Source organism: Oryzias latipes, chromosome 16 (assembly GCF_002234675.1).
Source record: "Oryzias latipes chromosome 16, ASM223467v1".
NCBI lineage: Eukaryota > Metazoa > Chordata > Actinopteri > Beloniformes > Adrianichthyidae > Oryzias > Oryzias latipes.
Genome location: NC_019874.2, coordinates 10,227,781 through 10,250,741, shown reverse-complemented (window position 1 = coordinate 10,250,741; position 22,961 = coordinate 10,227,781). Strand labels below are relative to the sequence as shown.

Sequence of the window (22,961 nt, the reverse complement as noted above, 5' to 3'; positions counted from 1 at the left end):
TAAATGTATTTTTTAATAAATCATCAACGTTTTTATCTTAAGAAGACAGTGGACTCATAAAATACTGTCACAAAATGCTTATATTAATTAGATTATAACTTGAAATTGATGACGTCATATCCGCCGTTAAAAAAAAAAAGAAAGTAGTGAGCATGGTGTTGGATTGCTTTTAAAATTCAGGGCACTACATAGGGCCCCACTATATATAGTTTTTTAGTAGTTAGGGTTTAGGGTGGGAACTCAGGCACAGTCTTAGAATTCTAGGAACATAATTTAGTGAATAAATGTGCAATTGGACCATAGAACTGATTTTAACAAATATTTTAACTGATTTTAACAAATAAAATTACAGGTAAAAGTATAAATTCATTATCCTAATAACTACACAAGGTACAGAAAATGTTACGTTTTTTACATTTCATGAGAAATTAAGTCTTCATTTACTTCTTAAATTGTTCCAACGTTTAAACTTGTTAAAAACAAAATAACCTTTTACGATGTAAACTATACACCCACTTCCAACCAGGTTTCCTTGGATGTGGCTTAAATGTACTCGCATAACAAAACTTTCATTAGATTAACATAAATCTCTTAAACAACTTCTCCCTTCTCTCATAACCACCAACATTTCATAATTTTTATGAATTTAACTCTTCAAATACCACACTCACTTTTTAAAATATACAGTGTGAAATAATAAATAATTACGGATTACAGGAGGATGAGATTTAGAAAATAATTAGTCTTGACTATTCCAAATATTAACAACAAAACTGCCTCTGTTGCATTATTTGCCTATAATAATGTCCTCTGCAGACATCATGGTCCATGGAGATTCCTGTCTAACCTCAGTCTGTCTATCACCACAGCAAACACGAAGGGGCTCAAAGCTGATCCCAATCTCCATGATTTTTTTATCTGAAGCTGTCCAGTCATGTGGGAGAATTTCATGATCTCCCAAAACCTTTTTTAACTTCCCCCCTTTAAAACACTCTGCTCTCTTCCTTTAAAACTTCCAGCACTTAGCCCTGTTTGACCTTTTCATCTTGCTCACCACCAGAGTCATTCTAGACACCACCGTCCAGTACTGTCTATTTATACTTTGCTCATTACGACTTTGTAGTTGCTTTTCAGACTACAACATCTACACACAATGTAATCAACATGTGTGTTTCTCCCTCATCTCCTATATGTCCTTCTATGCTTCCTCTCTTTTCTGGAAAAATGTCTTCACCTCTACTATTTCCATTCATTTACTCGTCTGGCAAAGTCCACAGTCATTTGTCTTTCTGTATTCTTCTTTTAAACACGTAAACTTACCTGTAACCACTGACAACATTCAACAAAACACCTTTAACTTACTCTCTTCCCCTCCAAAACCTTTTGTAGCAAACTCCTCCTTCAGGATCACTTATTATCTGTTCCTCTTACCATCCACACCTTGATAAAATAGCTTAAAGCTGCTCCCAACCTATAAGACTGGCTCCATTTCCATCTGTTCCTCTTGGACAAAGAAAAACACCTTATTTCTTGTCATCATGTTGGCCAATTCTCTAGTTTTTCCTTTCAAGGCAAATTCAAAGTTGGTTCTTCCCTCTGGTTTTTCCTTTTCTTTCTCTGCCAACAAACACACCTTCCTCCTGTCCTTCTTTGACCAAATGGGGTCCAATCTCTAACTCTTTTGGTTACCAGCTCCAGTGGCAGTTGTTTTTAATCCTAACCACGACTCATCTGATGTGAAATTTCTGTTCTTGATTCACAAGATTGATTTAGCTTTCACTGTCACATTGGATGAGCTTCCGGACAAAACCATCAGCCTTTTCCTAGACTTTGGACCTATACCCAGGTTGTGGTGTTTTTTTTTGTATTTGAACAGTTATTTTATATCTGGAACTGATTAGTATTACCCACCCTCCATTTGCATTTCTTTTGACACTTTGTTGACATCATCTTGTGAACGCCCATCAGTCAGGACAACAAGGACCTTAGGAACTCCCCTCCTGCCTCCCGCCTCTGGGATGAAAATTGATTCTTTCACATGTTTGATGGCACGTCCTGAAGAAGAAGAAAGACAAACCTGCTGTTTTACATAAAACACTCATCCCTAACAGGTGTTAAAGTGATTATTCATTATTTTGAAAATCCATCAAAGCCACGTCAACCACTCAAATCCATTGTGCAAGTTCTCCCACTTAAAAAGATGAGAGCGCCCTGAAATTTTCCATCATAGGTACAGTACAGACAAAATGTTTGGACACACCTTCCTATTCATTTGAATGAGAAGGTGTGTCCAAACTTTTGGTCTGTGCTGTATACCTTAACTATGAGAGACAAAATGAGAAAAAAAAAATCAGAAAAATCACATTTTCTGATTTATAAAGAATTTATTTGTAAATGATGGTGAAAAATAAGTATTTGGTCACCTGTAAACTTTGGCAACCTACTTGACGTGAGTAATATGATCTTCTGTCCTCCCCTTCTTACCTGTATTAATGGCTCCTGTTTGAACTGGTTCTCTATATAAAAGACACCTGTCCACAACCTCAGTCACACTCCAAACTCCACTATGTCCAAGACCAAAGAGCTGTCTAAGGACACCAGAAACACAACTGTTGACCTGCACCAGGCTAGGAAAACTGAATCTGCAGTAAATAAGCAGCTTGGTGTGAAGAAATCAACTGTGGGAGCAATGATTAGGAATTGGAAAACAAACAAGACCACTGATAATCTCCCTCCATCTGGGGCTCCCTGCAAGATCTCACCCTGTGGGGTCAAAATGATCACAAGAACGGTGAGCAAACATCCCAGAACCACATGGGCGATCTAGTGAATGACCTGCAGAGAGCTGGGACCAAAGTAACAAAGGCTACCATCAGTAACACACTACGCCACCACGGACTCAAACCCTGCAGTGTCAGACGTTTCCCCTGCTAAAGACAGTACATGTGCAGGCCCCTCTAAAGTTTGCTAGCCATGTATGGCAGCAGTGCTAGCAAACTTTAACCACCAGCAGCAATGAGGGGTTGAGTGTCTTGCCCAAGACACTTTGGCACATGAGAATAAAGAGCAGGAACTGGACATGCGATCTTCCAATTAAAGATCAACTGCTCTTCCTCTGCACCATAATTATGTAACCCTTTATGTTTCGAAATTGGGGTTTTAGATATTATGAAGCCTTTAAATCTTTGTCATGTCTTGTTTTTATATTTTTGGCCTTAATGTTTAGTTCAAGTACAGAACCCAGACTACAAAGGTTAAAAACAATCACGTTTCAGCAGCAAGGACGGTTTAAAAGGTCTCTGTCTGGCTTTGTGGGGGAGTTCAGTTCTTTTCCCCATCTGGTGTGGATACATTTTAATGGTCCTTTTTTGCAAGTAAAACTTTGCAAACTTCAATAGTGCGCGTCTTTCTTTTTTCTATTTCAAAACAAAGTTTAGGTGAAACATTTTTCCAACATTTGGAACTTCCCAGTTCTCAACATACCTACCTCCCAGTAGTGGGCTGAAAGGAGAAATTACAAGTAATGACCTAAACAAAGCTGTTTCTGGGCTCAGAGCAAATACAAATCCTGGCCCCAGAAGGCTACCCAGAGGGTAATGATATCTATTTTTAGAGAATTATAAACACCTAATCTACTTAGAATATTGAGTTCTTCAAAAAGGAGACACTCCCCCTCTTGTTTGGAAGGGGGGGGGGGGACTTCTCCAGTTATAAACCAATCAATCTGATAGACCTAAGTATCTGTCTTCATACAAGCAAAAATGGTTGAATGGATCTTCCCTGAAATAATACATTCCAGCTCTTGACCTTTAACTACACCGTTAGCTCACAACTTGCAGAGAAATACAATTTTTGTGAATTGAGCAACATAAAGTACCTGAGAGTAAGAAAAATGACCAATTGAGGTTTTATGACAACCTATTTGCAAAGGCTAACTGAATAACCTTTTCTGAACTCATCCAGCGTATTGAAAATTTTCAAATAAACATTCTTCCAAGGACGCTACACTTATTTCAATCACTTCCAGCAGATTTCTCAAACAATACAAAACATTCTCTGACTATGATGGAAAGGTTTCTGTGGCAGAAAAAGAGTGGGGGTAAAAGACTCATTATCTCCTCTTTAAAATCTACAACCAAGAAACCTTGATCAGACTCTTAATAAATATATGTATTCAACATTACAGAGCAACATGGAAATAATTACATTTGAACTACCAGGCCATTGCTGGAGACCTTTAACTTAAGAGGCATCTGGAAAAAGAGGATTGATCCATGTCCGTATGGCTTTGTTAACACTTTGATAACCCTTGTGCTATCTTAGATGACCCCACCCTTACATTGACGTGTTCTCCCTACCATGACAAAGGTGGATAAAGGTGGAAAGATTTCATGTAATCCATGGACACCAGTGAAGATCACAAATCATTGAAGAAAAAAGATTAAGCGCACTGTCTAGTGGGTCTAGATGACCCAACTCCCAATGTTAAAGTGCCTAGGATAGCACAAGGGTTACAGTAGTAAAATGTTTGTGACCAGGTAAGCATCACTGTGTGGCTTTAGATCATAAATTTCCCTCAAATTAAGTAGATCCCAATGTGAAGAGCTGGGTTTTAACACTGCCTTAAGAGCTGGACAGAGTGGAAAAGATAACATTTGTTTGAAACCTAACAACTCAGCAGCTATTAAAATATTTATAAAATAGGACTTTTATAAATCAAGGATACCAACAAAAAATATTTAGCTTTACAAATGTCTCCAAGAGATAAATGGGAAAAATAAAGCCTACATTGGACACAGATAGAAGAGGAAGACTTCAAAAAGAGATTTGAGGAAAGAGAAAGTTTTAACTGATTGGCAGTGGAAATCAAGCGATTCATTTATTTTCTAGGGGGTTTAACAGTCAGGTATTTTGTTTTGTCTTGCAAGTAGATCGCCACATACTAGACAATCAACATTTCTCTGAAAAGAAATGCGGTTTCTCTATTTTATGGTGCTAAAATGACCCTAAATAGAATATCCAGTAAATGTAAATATAACTTCTTACCATGCTATGGTGTTTTTTTTATCATTTTAAAAAGTATAAAAAACACGTCCTGCAGAGGGTATTTAAACTGATCTAAACTTTACAATTTCATTATGTTAATGCAAACCAGTAGGTGAGCCTTTTTATCGAGTACAAGTCACTATTTAATGCCAGGATTAGCATACTGTCCATCATCTTTTGCATTTTTTCATATAGCTCCTCTGCTCATCTCCACCTGACCTTTTCCTAATTAAAGACTCAACCACTGATCCTCCACAGTCTGCTGTCCTTTCACACTTTCTTCTCTCACTAGTCTTGTTTTCTCAGGAGTGTGTCAAAGTTATTCAGACTCATTAGGGTGTGTTGCTCTGATTAAAGAGAAAATTGTTCGTACGTTCAACAACCAAACAGGAGGGTTTGCTCTAATTGGATGAGTTACCAGTGGTTGAGCATCTGTGACTCATTTATTTTTCCTGCCATACCAAGCAGGAAGCTCCAAGAAAAGAAGCTCGATGAATGGCAGTAAAAAAAAAAAAAACAAGACAGAATAAATGAAAAAAAAAAGAGAGTCTTGTTTATGATCAGTTACGAATCCATGCAAACCACTTCAAGGTTGAAAAAACTATCCCTTTGATAGTCATTTGATTAAGATCAGTTACCCATTGACCACCAAAAAGACTTTGGCAACCCACTTGACATTTTTCTGTGGAGGAAAAAACAAACTCAAAAAACCCAACACAATTCTGCAAGGAGGATGAGATGCAAGTGTCTGTTACTCTATTTATTTTAGGATCACGTTTTATTTGTGGTATTTTTTAGATAGACAACTATGAGATGACATTCATAAAAGAAGAACTCCAGAGACTCCGCCAACATGAAACCACTTGACAGCTTGATGTAGCAAACACTAGAGTTCTGCAGTGTTACTTTTGGTTTTGCATGAGGGAAAATAATTCATAAAACAGATTTAAAAGTTAGCAACATAGTTTTGTAATGAACAATTTTTTTTTGCTTATTTTATCCAAGATATTATATTTTTCATGTTATCTTGCAGAAATATGAGAGCATGTGTGTTCATGTAATATTACAGAATCAGCTGTGTTATGCAAACATGTTTTATAATTTAAATATCTTTCTGAAGGTGTTCTGCTTCCATCATTTATGCACCTTCTTGGCCATCAGAGTTTAAATGGCATTCACCCAAACTTCACTATAACCCTTGAGCCATCCTATGGGGTCCAGATGACCCGATCCTTACATTGACGTGTTATCCCTAGCGTGACACAGGTGGATAAAGGTGAAGAGGATTTCATGTCATCCATGGATACCAGTTAAGATCACAAATGATTGAAGAAAAAAGGTTTATTGCACTGTCTTGTGGGGTCTAGATGACCCCACTCCCAATGTCAAGCCTAGGATAGCACAAGGGCTAAAGGTCTTATATACACCTGTGGCATGATGGTTACTGCTCTCGTCTCACAGCTGGAAGGCCCTGGTTCAAATCTCAGCTAATACTTTTCTGAGTGGAGTTTGGATGTTCTCCTTGTGTATGTGTGGGTTTTCTTCAGGCTCACAGTTTCTTCCCCCTGTCCAAGAACATGCTTCATAGGTTTAAGTGTCTCCAAATTGCCCCTTGGTGTGTGTTAGTGTGTGGCCCTGCAAACAAAATGGTGACCTTTTTAAGGTGTATCCTGCCTTTGTGGTTGGCTCTAGAAACCCCAAGACCCTGAAGGGGATTCAGCATATTCTGAATAGTATGCGTTTACATTTGTGATGTGGATAGTTTAACCATTTAACCATTAAATTTAACCATTTAACCGTTTAAGCACTGTCGCCGGGTGATTTTCACCCGAGCAAAACTATTTACACGAATTTTAATATGTCTGGTTTCAAATTCAAATTAATTTTATTTATAAAGCACCTTTCATGTCAAACAGACAGCTCAAGGTGCTTTCCATAAAAAACAAACACGAATACAATAAAAACAAACCCCACATATGAAATAAAATCATTAAATAAGCCCCTCATAATAAAACACACAAAAACAAAGACAAGTAAAAGAGAAAAGACAGAGCTTAAGAAAAGAGAACCCAGAAAGCGCTGTCCGCCCTGTCCTCCTGTTGGCCGGGGTGTCAGCATCTATGCAACACAAGCACAACTCAGCCCAACCCCCAGGCCCAGAGCACCAAACATTAGCGCACCAGGCCCGGCAGCCCGGGTAGTCGGAACAAGAGATGCCAGAGGACAAGCATGGCCAGAATCTCTTGGAGCCCAAACATTAACTCCCCGGCCAAGGGTGAGAAAACACTCGTAAACAGTCTAAAATGTAAAAGTAATAAAATAAGAAAGTTAAAATATAAAAACAGGTAAAATATGCAAATATTAATTAAAATAAAATAAGATTAGATGATTTAGTGCCTAAAAAAGTAAAATATAAATTAGAATAAGTTAAGATATAAAAGGACTAAAAGACATTAAACAGATTAATATTTGATAAAATGGCATATAAAATATAAGAGTAAAGATACCACATATAAGATCTAATTAAAAGCTAAGTTAAATAGATGAGTCTATAGTTTCTTTTTAAAAACCTCAACAGAGGATGAGGCCCTCACATCCTGAGGCAGGCTGTTCCACAGACAAGGTCCGTAGTGTCTAAACGAGGCCTCGCCATGGATTTTTGTCTTAGGGACCATCAGCAGGCCCGCGCCTGAGGATCTAAGGGCTCTGGGAGGTTCATAAGCTAAAAGCAAGTCTGATATAAATGAAGGACCAAGGCCATGGACAGTCTTAAAAACTATTAAAAGAATCTTAAAATCAATTCTGAAGCCGATAGGGAGCCAGTGCAAAGATTTTAAGATCGGTGTAATGTGCTCCCTCTTCCTGGTTCTCGTTAAAAAGCGTGCAGCAGAGTTCTGGACTAGCTGTTTCAAGGAGTCTGTGCCTTCACCAGGGAAGTCTCACATGTCCAAGGAATGGGTGGACCAAAGACCAGGTTTCTAGTATCATTTTATTTATTTATTTATTTTTAGGATTTTTTGTTTTTTAAAATCTTAATTTTTTAGTAACAAACCACAGTTGAAAATAAAATAAAACCACTCGAATTTATCATGTATTGATCTATTTTTTATAAGTACTTTTTGTGGGTATATTATATTGGGAAAAATTATCCAGAAAAGTGATGGTGTAAAAAAAAAAAAAAAGGAAAAGTGATGGTGTAACCTTTTATAACGAAAGTGTTAAAGTCGGTTCTATAAGACAAAAATATCTATAAAACATAGTCAGAAACTGATCTCAATTGCTATTTTACTATGGAAATATCTCCATGAGTACATCCTTATGCAAAGAAAGAACAAAGACTACAAACTACATCTCATTGTGCTGCATCTTTAGAAAACCTTAATGACTCCATTTGCAGCGAGAAAGCAAAACCCAGATGATCCCATTCAATAACTCAAATCCTTAAAATGCTTTTCTGGCATATTTCTATCAGAAGGTATTGACACTTGAACAGAGGAGCTAACAGTCTTTTAAAATAGTAGTTTCTTTTCCAAGTTATTAGTGAAACAAAAAGAAAAAAAGATGCTGAACAAACAATCGTGCTGCAAAAGTTGAAGGTAGCAAAAAATAAAAAAGGAAAAGAATCTCTGAAATGTCATAAAAAACACAAAACATCCCAGAGGAAAAGGAAGAAGGAAAAGGACCAATTATTGAAGTTTTAAAGGTAACGGTTTCCTCTCTGGAGAGACATCAAAATCACAGCACACAGTTTATAGTAATTATCAAAGTATTAAAGCCTCATTGTGTTTTAAGATAGTAATAAATACCTATACTCAGCGATCAAAAGCTCTGTGGACATTGGAACAAACTGGTTCACAAAGGCAGCTTAAATTAATGATTGAGGTTTTGGGGGACAACAATGTTGTCCTTTCACAACTGAAGAAGTTATATTTGGGGCTACATTAAATATAGAAAATAGGATAAACACCAGAGATGGGGAAAAAAAAAGACTAAGAAAGACTAAGTACTGCACTTTTCTGGAGTGTCATGTGAAACACACATCAAAACAATAAATTTGATTTAAAGTGTTTGTCAAAATGTGTATGAAAAAGACAGGGACAGACATTAGTACCTATGTTTTGATAAATGTGCATCTGGATTTTCTGTTGCAGGATATTCTTTGATTCTGGAAGACTTGCTTTGTTAAAAGAGAAAAAAAATAATAAGGAAATGTAAACACTTTAAAGCAAAACAAAAAGACAAAAGAAGGATAGAAGTTTAGCTTCAGAGGTGCAGATTTGTGCTGCTCAAGGACACAATTAAATCACTGAGCTGTGACACAAACTGCAAAAAAATTAAACTCAAATAGAAAACCTGTGTTACTTCCGGTCGCAGGGTCATATTTTACTTTAAAATTGTAAATTTTACAATTGTTGTGCCTTAATGAATAGTGACAGATTGTATAATTTCAGAATATGAATATACATTCAATCATCTTCTTCCGTTTATTCCCTTTCAGGGTCGTGGGGCTGCCGGCATGTCCAGAACATCTCCCAACCTCCGGGAGTCATCCAAATTAGATGCCAGAGCCACCCCATATTTGCAGATTTGGCGAAGGCAGGGGCCACCCTGGACAGGTCGCCAGTAGAGTGGAGGGTAGAGTGTCCACACACTCACATTCACACCCAGGGACAATTTAGAGTAACCAATTAACCTATGGACGGTGGGAGGAAGTCGGAGACCCCAGAGAAAAGCCACGCATGCACGGGGAGAACATGCAAACTCCACACAGAAGGGTCCCCCCATTGATGTTCTGGTCCCCCAACCGGGACTTGTACCGAGGGCCTACTTGCTGTGAGGCAAGGGCGCTAACCGCTGCGCTACCGTGCTGCCCCAGTATATAACAATTTCACTCAAATTGGGAAAGTCTTGTGCAAAATTTCAATTTGAACAACACCTTTGCCTGCAAACAGTAACAGAGGCACAACAAAAGCAAGGCTGAGCATAAAAAAATGCAAAGTAGAGCAACACCGAGCTAATTGTTGTAGCATCAGCAAAGCACTGGCTTCTGTCTTTATGTTAAACCTTTTGGTTTAAAGATGAAACGATCTGTGTGTCCATAATTCTTGATTTGTAACTTGTGTCTGCCTGTTTGTGTGTAATATTGGATGTGTGCGTGACTAAGTGTACTTGCAATTGTGTATTCAGATGTACACTTGAATGTCAGAAAGGTATGAAAACCAAAAACAATTTACACACGCAAAACTTGAAATTACAGCAGCTTAAAAGCTTTATATGAATTCAAACGGCTCTTTCAAATCTTTAAAAAGTACGCACCGATTGGTTGATACACAAAGACTAAACCGCATTCACGCAGAGGTCGAAGTTACAAGTTCACTAGGAGTTGTGAGACTCCTTTCATGTCAGATTTGTGTGTAGATGATGCGTTTAAATGCTGCCGAGTCATCAAAGTTTTCTCATCAGCCACTTTGATCTTAGATTATGAATATCTAGTTAAAAAAATGACTTTTGTTCCACTTTATTAAAAACATATGCCCAGATAATTAATGTTTAAAAGACAAAAAAATCTCAATAAATGCTTGTAAAACACTCATTACTTTAAAATTAAAAATTTCAAAAGTAATCGCTCTGTTGATTAGCCAAACCTCTTACAGCGCCTCAAGCAAAATGTGTAGCGATGTGGTGAATGTGTCACAAATTAAGATGTGAAAGGCATTTACTCTAATTTTTGCATTAAGGACAGCACAACAATTATAACCAGTTCCTAACCTGTCTTGGTGTTGCCGCCCTTATATTTGATCTTGTGAATTGCTTCCAGCAGAGCTTCTTTGTCGCCATGGGAACTCAGCTGAAATTCGGTCCTCGCATCATCACTGAACTGAGCAATGGCCACCTGGAGGAGAGGGAGGAAAATAAGTTCTGAAAAACACATATCAAATCAAACTTTCTTTTATTTAAAAGAGTTTGCCCCAAATAAATCCTCTGTTATCATGTGTCAGTCATAAATCATGGCTAAAGGGGAATTATTTCGGAATTCTGAAGCCAAATGGCTGTGCGGTGAGAACTACAGTCTAATGTCCACCTAATTATCACCATTGCAAAAACATCCTTTTGAAAAAAAAACACACAAAACATTAAACACATGTTATGTCTGCTAAAATTCTGTTTTATGCATTTGTTGTACAAAAACAGTCCTGACTGGATAAAACTACAAGACACAAGGAGCTTAAATAAAGGGTATTAATGGTTTGTGGGTAGGGAAGAAAGATAAAAGCATTAATGTGTCTAATGTTTTACTTTGGTTTTCTGCAATGGGCTTAATGTAGAAATTAAACCATCGTGCTTTCATTACTCTGCCTGAGTGCATGCTGTACTCAATGGGTGCTTTTTCACAGGCATTGAGGTGCTTATTCTCCTTTACGCTGCTAGAAAATATAAAGCGGTTAGTTTCCCTTTCAGTGCATTTCAGGTCTTGTGAACCAATGGCAACCATAGACTATGTCGGGGCTCCTCAATCCGTATACTTCAGATCTACCAGCCGGGATTTGCCTGGTCAGGTGTATTTGTTCAACCAGTGTTGAATAACCCGCGTCCTTTAATTAGCAGCAAGCGGTGCAGATGGAGCTAAAAGCAGGAAGGATGGTACATCTTGAGGACCTGGGTTGAGCAGTCCTGCTTTATAGATGACACGGAGGAAGACGAATCATGAAGTCATACGATCAGATGGATTTTTTTAATTATATAGTAAGGGCTTTGTTTTAGCTTGGGTTACTCTCCGCTTGTTTATCTAACCTTTGGTTTTCTGCAATTGGACAGGGCAATCCATATTGTCATCTGCTCAGTAGACCATATATTAAACCAAGACACGACCAAAAAGTTCATTATTTATGAAGCCACCAGGACGCCAGGGCCACCAGAGCTAGAAAGACACTCTCCAATGAAAATTGTGTTTTTAACATGCTCTTGTAAGTTTTTTCTGGTGATGGAGGACACACGTAAAGAAAATGAAGCTTAAAATGACATTTTTAAGTATTTCTTTATTCAAATTGTTGTGAATCAGGAGCAGACAAAAAGATCTGTTTGAAAAATAAAAGCCTGTGGCATGATGGGACATTCAGGCAGGCTTCCCTCCATGGCAACAATTTTGCCCACAACTCAGAGACAAATTTCTGATGAACTCTTACTACTCTGTAGAAACTATATAATAGAAAATAAAAAGTTTTTTTTTATTTTGACTAAAAACTGCATAATCAAAATTAAAAGACCATTGAGAATACCTTTACAATAGTTTAAAAGACGATCGGAAGGGGTCTCTAAAATAAGACTTTAAGTTGCCAGTTCTTCAGTAAATTTGTTGAGAGAGGGTTACGGGGTGCAGTTTGCAAAGCCACAAAATCAAATATTAACAGCAATAATTTTGGTTATCTAGCCCGTTTCAGGAGAGAGAAAAAGTGTTTTTGAAATGCATATTTTTACCTTTTAATTCATGTATTTAGAAATGTTACATTTCAAACTAAATATTTAGTTAGCAGGCTATTAAATTTAAAGTTCAATATTTTCTTATAATTATATATTTAGTTAACAAATGAAAAGTTGAATTTCTAAACCAAAGATTTAACTTTATAAAATTAAACATTTAGTTTACAAATGAACCATTTAGCTTCATAACAAAAAATGTATTTCTTAAATAAATATTTATCAGAAATTCGGTCCTTCCTGGACGAGCCATTAACACGCTCATCCAGTGTTTTTGGCCAGCAGATTGGACATGGCTGACATATATACTACTGAACGGAGCATCTCTGACGTCACCCATTCATTAACTCATGAACTCCACCTAACTTGGACATTCCAAATAAGGGGAGAAGAGGCATGACGGAATGAAGTTGATTTCCCCCTTTTGTTTTTTGTCCACACCCATGGTTCCCTCGGTCCCTCCCTGCTGACGCTAACCGCTTTAGCTAAAGTCATCAGTATCTCTATTATTTATATCATTAAACTTGTGTTGGTGTTTTACACATAATATTTAAAGCGGTGCTAGTCACTTTTGGAAAACAACAAAAACATTTTTTCCCCGTATTTGGATACAAAGAGCCACTTTTAACTTTGAAACATGGGTCATCTGGTGATATTCACCAACTGTATCTATGTAAGTCCAGACTTAAATTTTTCCTTCTCTGCTGTTTAAAACTCTTTCTGTTTCTTTTAATTTATTTTTTTTATTTAGCTTTAATTATAACTTCTTATATTAATTATAATGTATTTTACTTTAATAATGCAAAAGCTTTTTACATCTCTGAAAACACTTTAAATGGCCTCTGTGTAAAATAAGTGCAAGTAAACCTTAGTCTTGTTTTAAGCTTTGTGTTTGGAAGAAAGTTAATGTTTGAGCTCCTTTAAATTAGACATTCACAGAATAATGGACAGCAAATTAAAATACATCTACCTAGTTTAATGCGATCCCCAAAGAATTTCTTTCACCAGCTGTCACAAAGTTCTTCAGTTATTTATGTTGGTAATGGGACAGATTTGGGAGCTTTTTGTGGTCGTTCACTCGATTTCTGGCATTATGTGGATGTGTGTATATTCCTAAAATTGAGATTTCTAATTGCCTTAGTCTTAGAGAGGTGAACAACTGTCATTTATCTACACTGCTGGCTCAGGCTGCCCTGCCTTTGCCAGCTCTCTCCTCACTGCAGGAACATTTCTTGCATTACAGTCCCTGCTTTGCTGTTAGCTTTCTGCTGCCAGATAGTTTTAGAGGGACAGTGAGGATAGCAGAGTGCTTAACTGCAGACACTACACAAATGAAACAAAAAGGTTTAGCAAACAACTGTACTGTACAGTGAGACAAATGACAAATTCCCAGGATAGCTGATAGACTTAAACTTCCAGGGTGTTCCAAAGTTTCTTCACTATGACATGCCCATAACATCTCCCAACCTCCGGGAGGTATCCAAATTAGATGCCAGAGCCACCCCAGATTTGCTATCTGACTCACCTCTCTCTTCACCACGACACATCAGTACAACATTTGCATGACTGGAAACCGCACCAATCCACCACTGGGTCTCATGCTACAATTTTTCCCCACTTACGAACAAGACCACAAGATTTTCCCCCTTAGGACTTCTCCACCAATCTAGAGAAAACAAACTATCTTTCTCCTGTCAGATTTGGCAGTACTGACCCATATTCCAGTCGCTTCACACTAAGCTGCAAACTGTCACAACCCACACTGGAGGTCTTGGCCTGATGAAGCCTACAGGACAACTCCATCTGCAAGAAGCAGAGATAAAATCCTGGAAATGGCACTGCTGTTCCTGAATTCGAGGTTTGAGTACTGGGTTAACTCTTTCTCTCCGATATTCTGAATAGACTTTTTCAAGGAGGGTAAAGAGTTTGATCCCCTGGTAGTTAGAGCACACTCTCAGATACCCTCTATAAAAAGTGGAATCACCATTGTCACTGCCCCTGACAATCTTGCAATGCTGCAAAGAGATATCAACCAAGACAGACTTATGCCATCCAGAGACTTAAGGTAATCAGAGTTTACTTCATCCAACTCCAGCCCCTTGTCACTAAAGAGACCCTCAAATAGCTCAGTGACTTTAGCTCAGATAATGACCATCCCTGAGTCCCTAGCCTCTGCTTCCTCAACAGAAGGTTGTCTAAAGGGTTGAGAGGATCTTCAAATTAATCCTTACACTGCCCAACAGTATCATAGTTCAAGTCAAAAGTTCTCCATTCCATCAGAAAATTGTGCTGGCAGAAAGCTGTTTTCCCCTTCTAAGGCACTGCCAGAATCTCTTCGAGAATCTCCTGATTGATGGTCCCTTCTCCATGGCCTCAACAAACTTATCCCAGGATCAAGTTTTTGTCTTCACAACTGTCCAGCTCGCAGATTGTATAGATTGCTACTACATGTCAGCTACTTCAGCAGTTCCGCAAGTCAGTCAGGCTCAGCAGGATTCCTTCTTCAGCTTGATGGCATTCTGTACTTGGTGTCCACCACCAGGTTTGGGGATTGCTAACAGAGATTGAGAACATGGTCCACTTGGACTCAATGTACTTGGCCTCATCTGATTCTTCTTTGAAGTTTTCCTGGATGAGGGAGTTAAAGACCTCTCTGATGGAGGGCTCAGCCAGATGTTCCAAGCAAACCCTCACTGGGCTTAGCGATACAAAGTCTTTCTGGCTACACCCCCTCTCAACTCTCAACCCTCAAGTTTCCAATATAAATAGCCAAAGGTTGCCTGAAATGTCTACAAAGCCATTCACAGACCTGCTGCCTTGTGTCCATGGGGAAAGTCCCAGCCACCAATTAAGACCTCTGCCAGGACCTGACATCTGCCAAGTCATAAGGGGGTTCTAAATAAATAAAAAACAGCTAAGCAAAAAAAAAAAAGATTCTCTACGGCTTTAAAATTCATTTTCACTTTGGCAATTCTTTAAAAGGTACAAAACCGTGACACTGATTTCACAGAGGAGTTAAACTAGTTGGGCTAAAAAATTAACTAGACAATATGTGTTGCTGCAAACAAGCTTTGTGACCCGTCATTGATAGATATTAAAAATGAACAATCAGTTCTGTTTCCCTTTGTCCAGACACATTATTTACATTTGTTAAGTATGGACACTTTGTATTCACTTTTGTGTGTGTATGTTTGTGTGTGTGTGTGGGGGGGGGCTTTGAGAAGAATGACTAAATTTAAACTCTGACAAAGACGGAAGACGTCCTTTGAAACATGTAAGGTGTGTGAGATAAAAACACAACCGTGTCTGATAAGAACCTAAGAAGTCAGTTAAAAGATGAATGTAAAGTGATGTAAGTGTGAGTTAGCTTCCCAACAAACCTGAGTGCCATCTGGTCCAATCAGATCTAAGGATCCCATAGTGCTGTACAGAAAATGTGTAATCTTCATGAAGTTGTCATCTCCAATAGACCAGGAACCATCAACAAGGAACACCAGGTCAGCCTTGGCCTCTTTACACACTAGACAGAAAGAACGAGAGGACTTGTCTTTTTCATGTCACATTTAGCTAAATATTTTAAGGTTAAGGGTTGATGCCTTTTGGTTTTTCTCTCCTATAGAAGTTAAGCTGCCAATGGAGCCACTGGTCAAACAAAGGTCAGAAATATGAAGAATAGTACTTGAGACAGACTCAGCAGGTGTGTCTGTGTCCGTCTGTGAAACTCCGAAGTGAAATACCAGTATTATATAATAAGTCTAAGATTCTTGCTTTTGTTATTATGATAGCTATTAGTAGACTGTTATTTTAGGATTAACCTGTTGACATAAGACAATGAGTTACTTTTAATAAACCTAAAATATGTTTTTCTGTGATGCAATCAAAAAAAAAAACATCCACACACAGCACAGATGTGTTTCAGCTATACCATTGTCTCTCTTTTCTTTTTAATAATTATGACGTCAAAACTCATTATGGAGATAAGCGACTGCTTCATGAATGAAGCTGGCTAGGGGCAGATGACAATAGGGCCATCTCTACAAACATAAAGCCACTGCCGGGCTCCATATGGTCTCTGAATCTTTAAACTCCAGCTGCTAACAAAATAAAAGCATCCACATTTCTGCTACATTTGTGTTAAAAAAAACTATTAACTTGTCCTGTTAGTGTTTTTTAATGGATCTTGGATCACAGAGTTTAATTGTAGGTTGATGATAATAATATTAATAAATATTGTTTATCATCCACTTTTAGTTTTCAAAGTGCTACCGTTGCTGTCATCTCAAAATTAAAGCAAGAATTTAGGACAAGAAAAAAAGTCAAGATAAATAAAACACAACAATTAATTAAACCCCAACAATATATTAATTTTGTGAGTGGATGCTTCCACTCACATCCTCTTAACACTACCAAATCTTTTGTGTGTTTTATGGTGAAAACTAGTTTTCTGTCAAGTCTAACATTTATTTGACCCCATGTTTATGAAAATCCTCAAATAATGAAGACAATAATATTGATGTTACCCTTTACCTTCTTTGGCAGGTGGAATGGTGGGGGGTTGCTCTGTGGTGGGCGGCTCAGTTGGATGCTGAGTGGGTGCTGACACTATGTTTGTCACAAAAATATAAAAGGACAAGATGGTGGTAGCAAGAAGACACAAACTGAAAAACATAAATGGTCTAATCTTCCATCTATCTTCAATGTACCTCTCTAAACAAAACACTGCATCATCAACACTGCTTCTTTTGAAATCTATTTTTGCTGGACCAATCTTCTCCAGTACAGGTGTTTTTATCAGATGCTGCAAGAACAATCCTTAGCTTGAAAAATGAATTTCTTTGTGCAAGGGTTCTTGCAGCTTCCTGTTCAAATTAAAGAGGTTCATGTAATATCCTGAGAAGGTAACCATTAAAAGGCTCCTAGCCTTTTCAAAGAGCAAGATTGAACAAAGGGTTCTGTTTCAGACTAATGAAGATACAACAGTGGCAAAGGAAACTTGTTGACATTATTTTAAGCCATCTGAGCTAGTGACATATTGAATACTAGTGCAAAAATTTAGATTAGACAACACCAAAACAGCTTGATGGTCACTCACAATAGAGAGGAACAAACTACAGCTCATTATAATATAAATTTTTCAATTAAAAACCCTTTGGTACACCTTGTGACAGATTAGCAACCTGTCTAGGGTGTGCCCTGCCTTTCCCCAACAATAACTGGAATAGGCTCCAGCAACCCCGTGGCACCCAAAGATATTAAGCAGGTCTGGAAGATGGATGGATATGTTTTGGAGCAAGGTATAAAAAGTATTTCCATAAATGTGGCTGAAAGTTAAAATTAAAAGTAAATCAGGAGTTCTTTGGTCCCACTTATCAGTTTTGGCTTAATTATTCAAGTGTTTGTTAAAGAACATGCCTACATGTCATTTCTGTGATGGAGACTGGTGGTCCCTCCATGTCCTGTACTTGCGTGTAAATACTGATCTGGTATTGGCTACTGGGGGTGAGGTCATAGAAACAGTGACGAGAAGCTCCGCCTTCCAGGTTAACTTCCTGCCTTTGACCATCTGTAAAAAATCAGAGTGAAAAACGAATTGTTTAGAGAACAAACTTTATTAAAGCAGCAATGCTCAGCATCGATTTAAAGTCCAAGAGTTGTGGCAGGATCACCTGGGGGAAGGGTTGAACAATAATTTAAGTCCATATACTTTATTTATACAAATAAAACAAAGTGCTTCTGCATTGAACCACCCAGTCAGCCACTTTGGGAAATAAAGCCAGACACCCTCAAAGGGGTTTACTTCAACACAAATGCAAGAAAAAGCATAAATATATTTCTTTAACAACATTAACTAAAAAACCATTTGATCAAGCTATCACAGTATTCGTAAAGCAGTATACCAAAGTAAGACTGTAAAGAAGAAAAATCAGTCACTTAAATGTCCAACATTCACAAGTTTGCAACACTTAAAGCACAATAGCACAAAAGTAATGTCTCCAACTGAACAGATTGACAAACAGCTGCAGCAGAGATGACTGGAAACAAACAAAGGTTTGGATATAGAGAAGGACACTGTCTTTAAAGACATGCCTCCTGAGGCTGTTGTCAAAACTGCCCCGTTGACTTTGGGGAAGCAAACCCATTATTCTCTGACTTTAATTGTGTAATCAAAGAGACAAGTAAAGATGTGAATGTTGCTGCCAAAACCAGAACATACTAGATCCCAGCATTTTAAACGGAACCAGGTAAAAATACAAACACAAAACTTCTCAAAGCCAGTCAAAAGTTACCTGCTTTTATCAAATTAAATGTTTTTCAACGTTTTTTTAACCCTGAAATGACTTAATTACAAAATTATTAACGCGATAACTAATTCAGATTACCTTAATACAAAGATCTATAAATGTTTTGCTTTTGATTTTTTGCCTAATGCTTAGCAGAAACTGTATTTATTTACATGAAACATCCTTATACTGTTTTTCCCGATATGTCTTAAGAAAAATAGAATAATTTAAACATGTGGGTTTCTTTTCTACATGTAGCTCTGAAATTCCAAATGTGTTGTTTTTTTGTTTTTTTTTGTCCTTTTGAGTACAATTTCATTTAGTAACAAATACCCTGCACCAGTACCAAGAAGTGAAACATTTTTTTGAAGCTTTGCATCAACCTTGGTTGATACATTTTACATTTTCCTTTCAAAAAAAAAAATTGTTGGTTGTGTTGACTAGCACAAAACTGTAATCTGATTTAAATGCTGAAAATCTCTTTGGGTTAACAAAAAAGAAGGATCAAGGAAAATATGGAGGTATGTGAAGTAATCTGTTTTTGTTAAAAAAATACGCTTCGCTACCTGTGCTTTATATTTCCATGGAACACCCCAATTCTTATTTAAAAAAAGTTCTCTTTTAAAAGGGAAATAAAAACTATATTCGAACAAAAAAAGCTCAAAACTGCTTATGGTCTAAGCAAATGTATGTATTACATTTGACATTATAGTAAAATATTTTGAAAAAAACACAAAATTGGAATTAGTTTATTTCAAAAACAAAATAAGACAAAAATGCATAGATATATCAAACTTAGATAGGATACTTTGTCATAGATTGAAAATAAAAACAGAAAGATGAAGAAATGCACGCATATTCATTCACAAGTACATATATGGGATATTATTTTCTTTATTTTATTTTTATTGTCTTTGTAAAGTAAGAGTGGAACTGAAAATTATTTCTTTGGTCCTTTCAGAATAAGAATTTTTTTGAACTTTTAAGAGGTATCTTAAATTATATTGTGTTTTCGAATATTGTACCTCAAAGTGGTTCATCTTTATATACATTATAATGTAAGCCTCCACAGGCTCCTAGGAGCACTGCAGAAAAGAGTCTGGTAATTAAACAGACTTTTGATTCAGGAAAAACAGTGTGGGATGGGGCCAAATTTTTTAACCTCTGAAGGAACCTTGAGGGTTTCTTGGGAGTTTTCCAAACCAGTCCAGTATTTTGTGGAATTGATCTATGTAAAGATGGTTGGTTAAAGAATAGTGAATGAATGATGGATGGATGACTGAATGGATGGATGATGGATAATGAATGGAAAGAAGGATGATAGATGGAGGGTTGGATGGAAAGAGGATGAGGATGAGGATGAGGAATGGAATGAGGTCGACCCCTCATTGGAAAATTGCATGTTCAATTCCCACCTTGCCCGACCATGTGTTGAAGTGTCCTTGGGCAAGACACCAAACCCCACCTTGCCTCTGGTGGAAGGTTGGCGCCAGTGTTCATCAGCAGAGCCACCATCAGTGTGTGAAAGGATCTGTGACTGTAAACACTTTGGGCTTTTGAGGAAGGTAGAAAACCACTATATAAGTATATGCCATTTACCATGAAGGGTTAGATGGAAGGATGATAGATGGATGGATGGTTCAATGAAAGGGTAATGAATGAATGTTGGATGGAAGAACGATAGATGGATGTTAGATGAAAAGATGATAGATGGAAAGATGATGAATGGATGATTGGATGGAAGTTTGATAGAGGGACAGACGGATGGATGGATGGATGGATGGATGGATGGACAGATGGACGGATGGATGGATGGATGGATGGATAGATGGATAGATGGATGGATGGATGGATGGATAGATGGATGGACAGATGGACGGATGGATGGATGGATGGATGGATGGATGGATGGATGGATGGACGGATGGACAGATGGATGGATGGATGGATGGATTGATGGATAGATGGATGGATGGATGGATGGATGGATGGATGGATGGATGGATGGATGGATGGATGGATGGACGGTCGGACGGATTCAAAATTAATTTATTTTGTCATTGTCATTAATGAACAACAAAATTGCGTTTGGAGCATCAATAATAATCCCAATTATTTAAAATTTAAAAACTATTCACCAAAGAAATACCCAATAAATGAAAAACCAAAGTGTAGCATCGGTACAAAAAAAAAACAGCAAGGACAAAACACAAATTGGATGGATGGATGATCCAGTGAAAGGATGATTGATGGATAGAATGTTACAAAAACCCAGACAATGTATAGACCAAAATTTAAAGTTTTACAAGGTAATATAACAAATAAATAAAGCTCTTTCATTTCAACAAGCAGAAACATCCTCCTCACACTGGGGTCTTCTAGTGCAGTGTTTTTCAATGTGCCGTGAGATATGGTCAGGTGCGCCGTGGGAAATTACCCTTTTTTACTGATCTAAAAACATTTACCATCTCCAGTATATCAGCTCTGTGTTCATCCAAACAGGCCATGATAAAAACACTGAGTAGTTAGGAATATGAAAGATCGTAAAAGACTTTTTCTTTGTGTTTATTTGATTCTATTAAAGACATTTCGATAAGAATGACGGTACTGCGATTTAGCCGCAGCTTCCGCTCTGTTTTTGGAAAAGTTCTGCCCCTTTAACTGTCTCCACCACTAACTTAACTTTTATCATAACTTTTAGAAAAACAAGCTGCAACTTCCAGCTTTTTCTGCCACAATAATCACAAAATGCATGTGAGATTGTGGAGGGATGGTACATCAATACAGACTGTAGAGTTTCTCCTTTTTTCAATTTTTGGATGATGGTGTCCCGCAGGATTTTTGTCAAGGATAAAGTGTGCCTAGACTCAAAAAAGGTTGGAAAACACTGTCTAGAGCAGTGATTCCCAACCCCAGTCCTTGGGCCACACTGTCCTGCTTTTTTTCAATCCAAGCCTGCTCGAACACACCTACCTTCGACGACCGTCATTCTCAGGTTTCTGCAGAGCGTGAAAAGCTGAATCAGGTGTCCATCAGCAAGGCAACGTGGAAAACAAGCAGGACAGTGTTCCCCGAGGACCAGGGTTGGAAAACACTGCTCTGGAGAAACTAAGAATTGACCAGATGGATTTTTTTATTTTTTTTTCCAGAGATGTCTAAAATCCTGTTTTTAAATGTCTCTGTTATCCCACTGTTTCTGTAGAAAAAAAATCATTTTTAGAAGTTTACAGTCTGAGTCAGCTGCAGCAGCATCCAGTCAACAAAACATACTTACTGAGTGTGGACAGTATGGAGACTCTGTACTTTGTCGCAGTGAGAAGAGGCTGCCACTGAACACACAGGCTGTCCGGACGAACCTGGTAGGCGGACAAGCCAGAGACGCTGAGGGACACTGAGGACAAGAGCAAAGCAGCACTTTTATAATCCTGGCAAAACACAAACTATATGTGATTCATTACTGTATAACATCTGCACCTGTCAGAAACTTTGTCATTATATACTTAAAAAGATGCATGATGTTGTGGAGCAATCAGTGGCACCATCTGGTTCCCACGGCTCTAGTTGACAAGCACATTTTATGCTAATATGATAAAAGCTGTCATACACTTTTGCATTTTTAATTTAGAAATTCATTCATGCCACAACCTGACATTAGATCCACCATCATTTAAATTAAAGACAGTGATAGTCTGCATAGTTTAAGTGAACATGATGCCACCAAGGATCGTACCAAAATAAAGTTGGAGCTCAATGTGGGACATCTGATTTTTTTTTTTTTAATTGTATTTATTTATTTTATATAATGTTAGCTCCCTTCATGTTTAATGTTTTAATAATAATAAATCCACCTATTTCTTTTAATCGATTTGTGTCTTTTAACTTGGTAAAATTGTGATGCAGAGAGACTGCATGTTGCACTAAACTCACAAAAAGATACAGTGTTGTTCATACTTTAGGATTTTTTTCTTGTCTTTTTTATCCAGCAGATTTTAGCAAATTTCATTGATATTTATGCTAACATGCTTTGCAGGTGCTTTGTATTAGGTGCTTTGTGGTAGAGAAAGTGCAGACAGGGCATGGAGTATTTCCGACGTAATGTCGAGAACACACTTAAGTTGATGTAAAAATAGAAATTGTGATCATTTTGTTAATTTTTTA

General features: G+C 37.5%; 1 protein-coding gene across 1 annotated transcript in view; it reads right to left on the bottom strand.

Moving 5' to 3' along the window:
• Positions 1–22,961, bottom strand: part of LOC101154973 (collagen alpha-1(XIV) chain) — a gene marked incomplete in the record, with an annotated part of 150,396 nt that overhangs the window by 55,228 nt on the left and 72,207 nt on the right. The window contains 6 exon segments of the mRNA XM_023963971.1: positions 1,912–2,055; positions 10,816–10,939; positions 15,903–16,042; positions 17,050–17,124; positions 17,939–18,085; positions 22,078–22,194. Of these exon segments, the coding sequence (XP_023819739.1) occupies positions 1,912–2,055; positions 10,816–10,939; positions 15,903–16,042; positions 17,050–17,124; positions 17,939–18,085; positions 22,078–22,194 (747 nt within the window).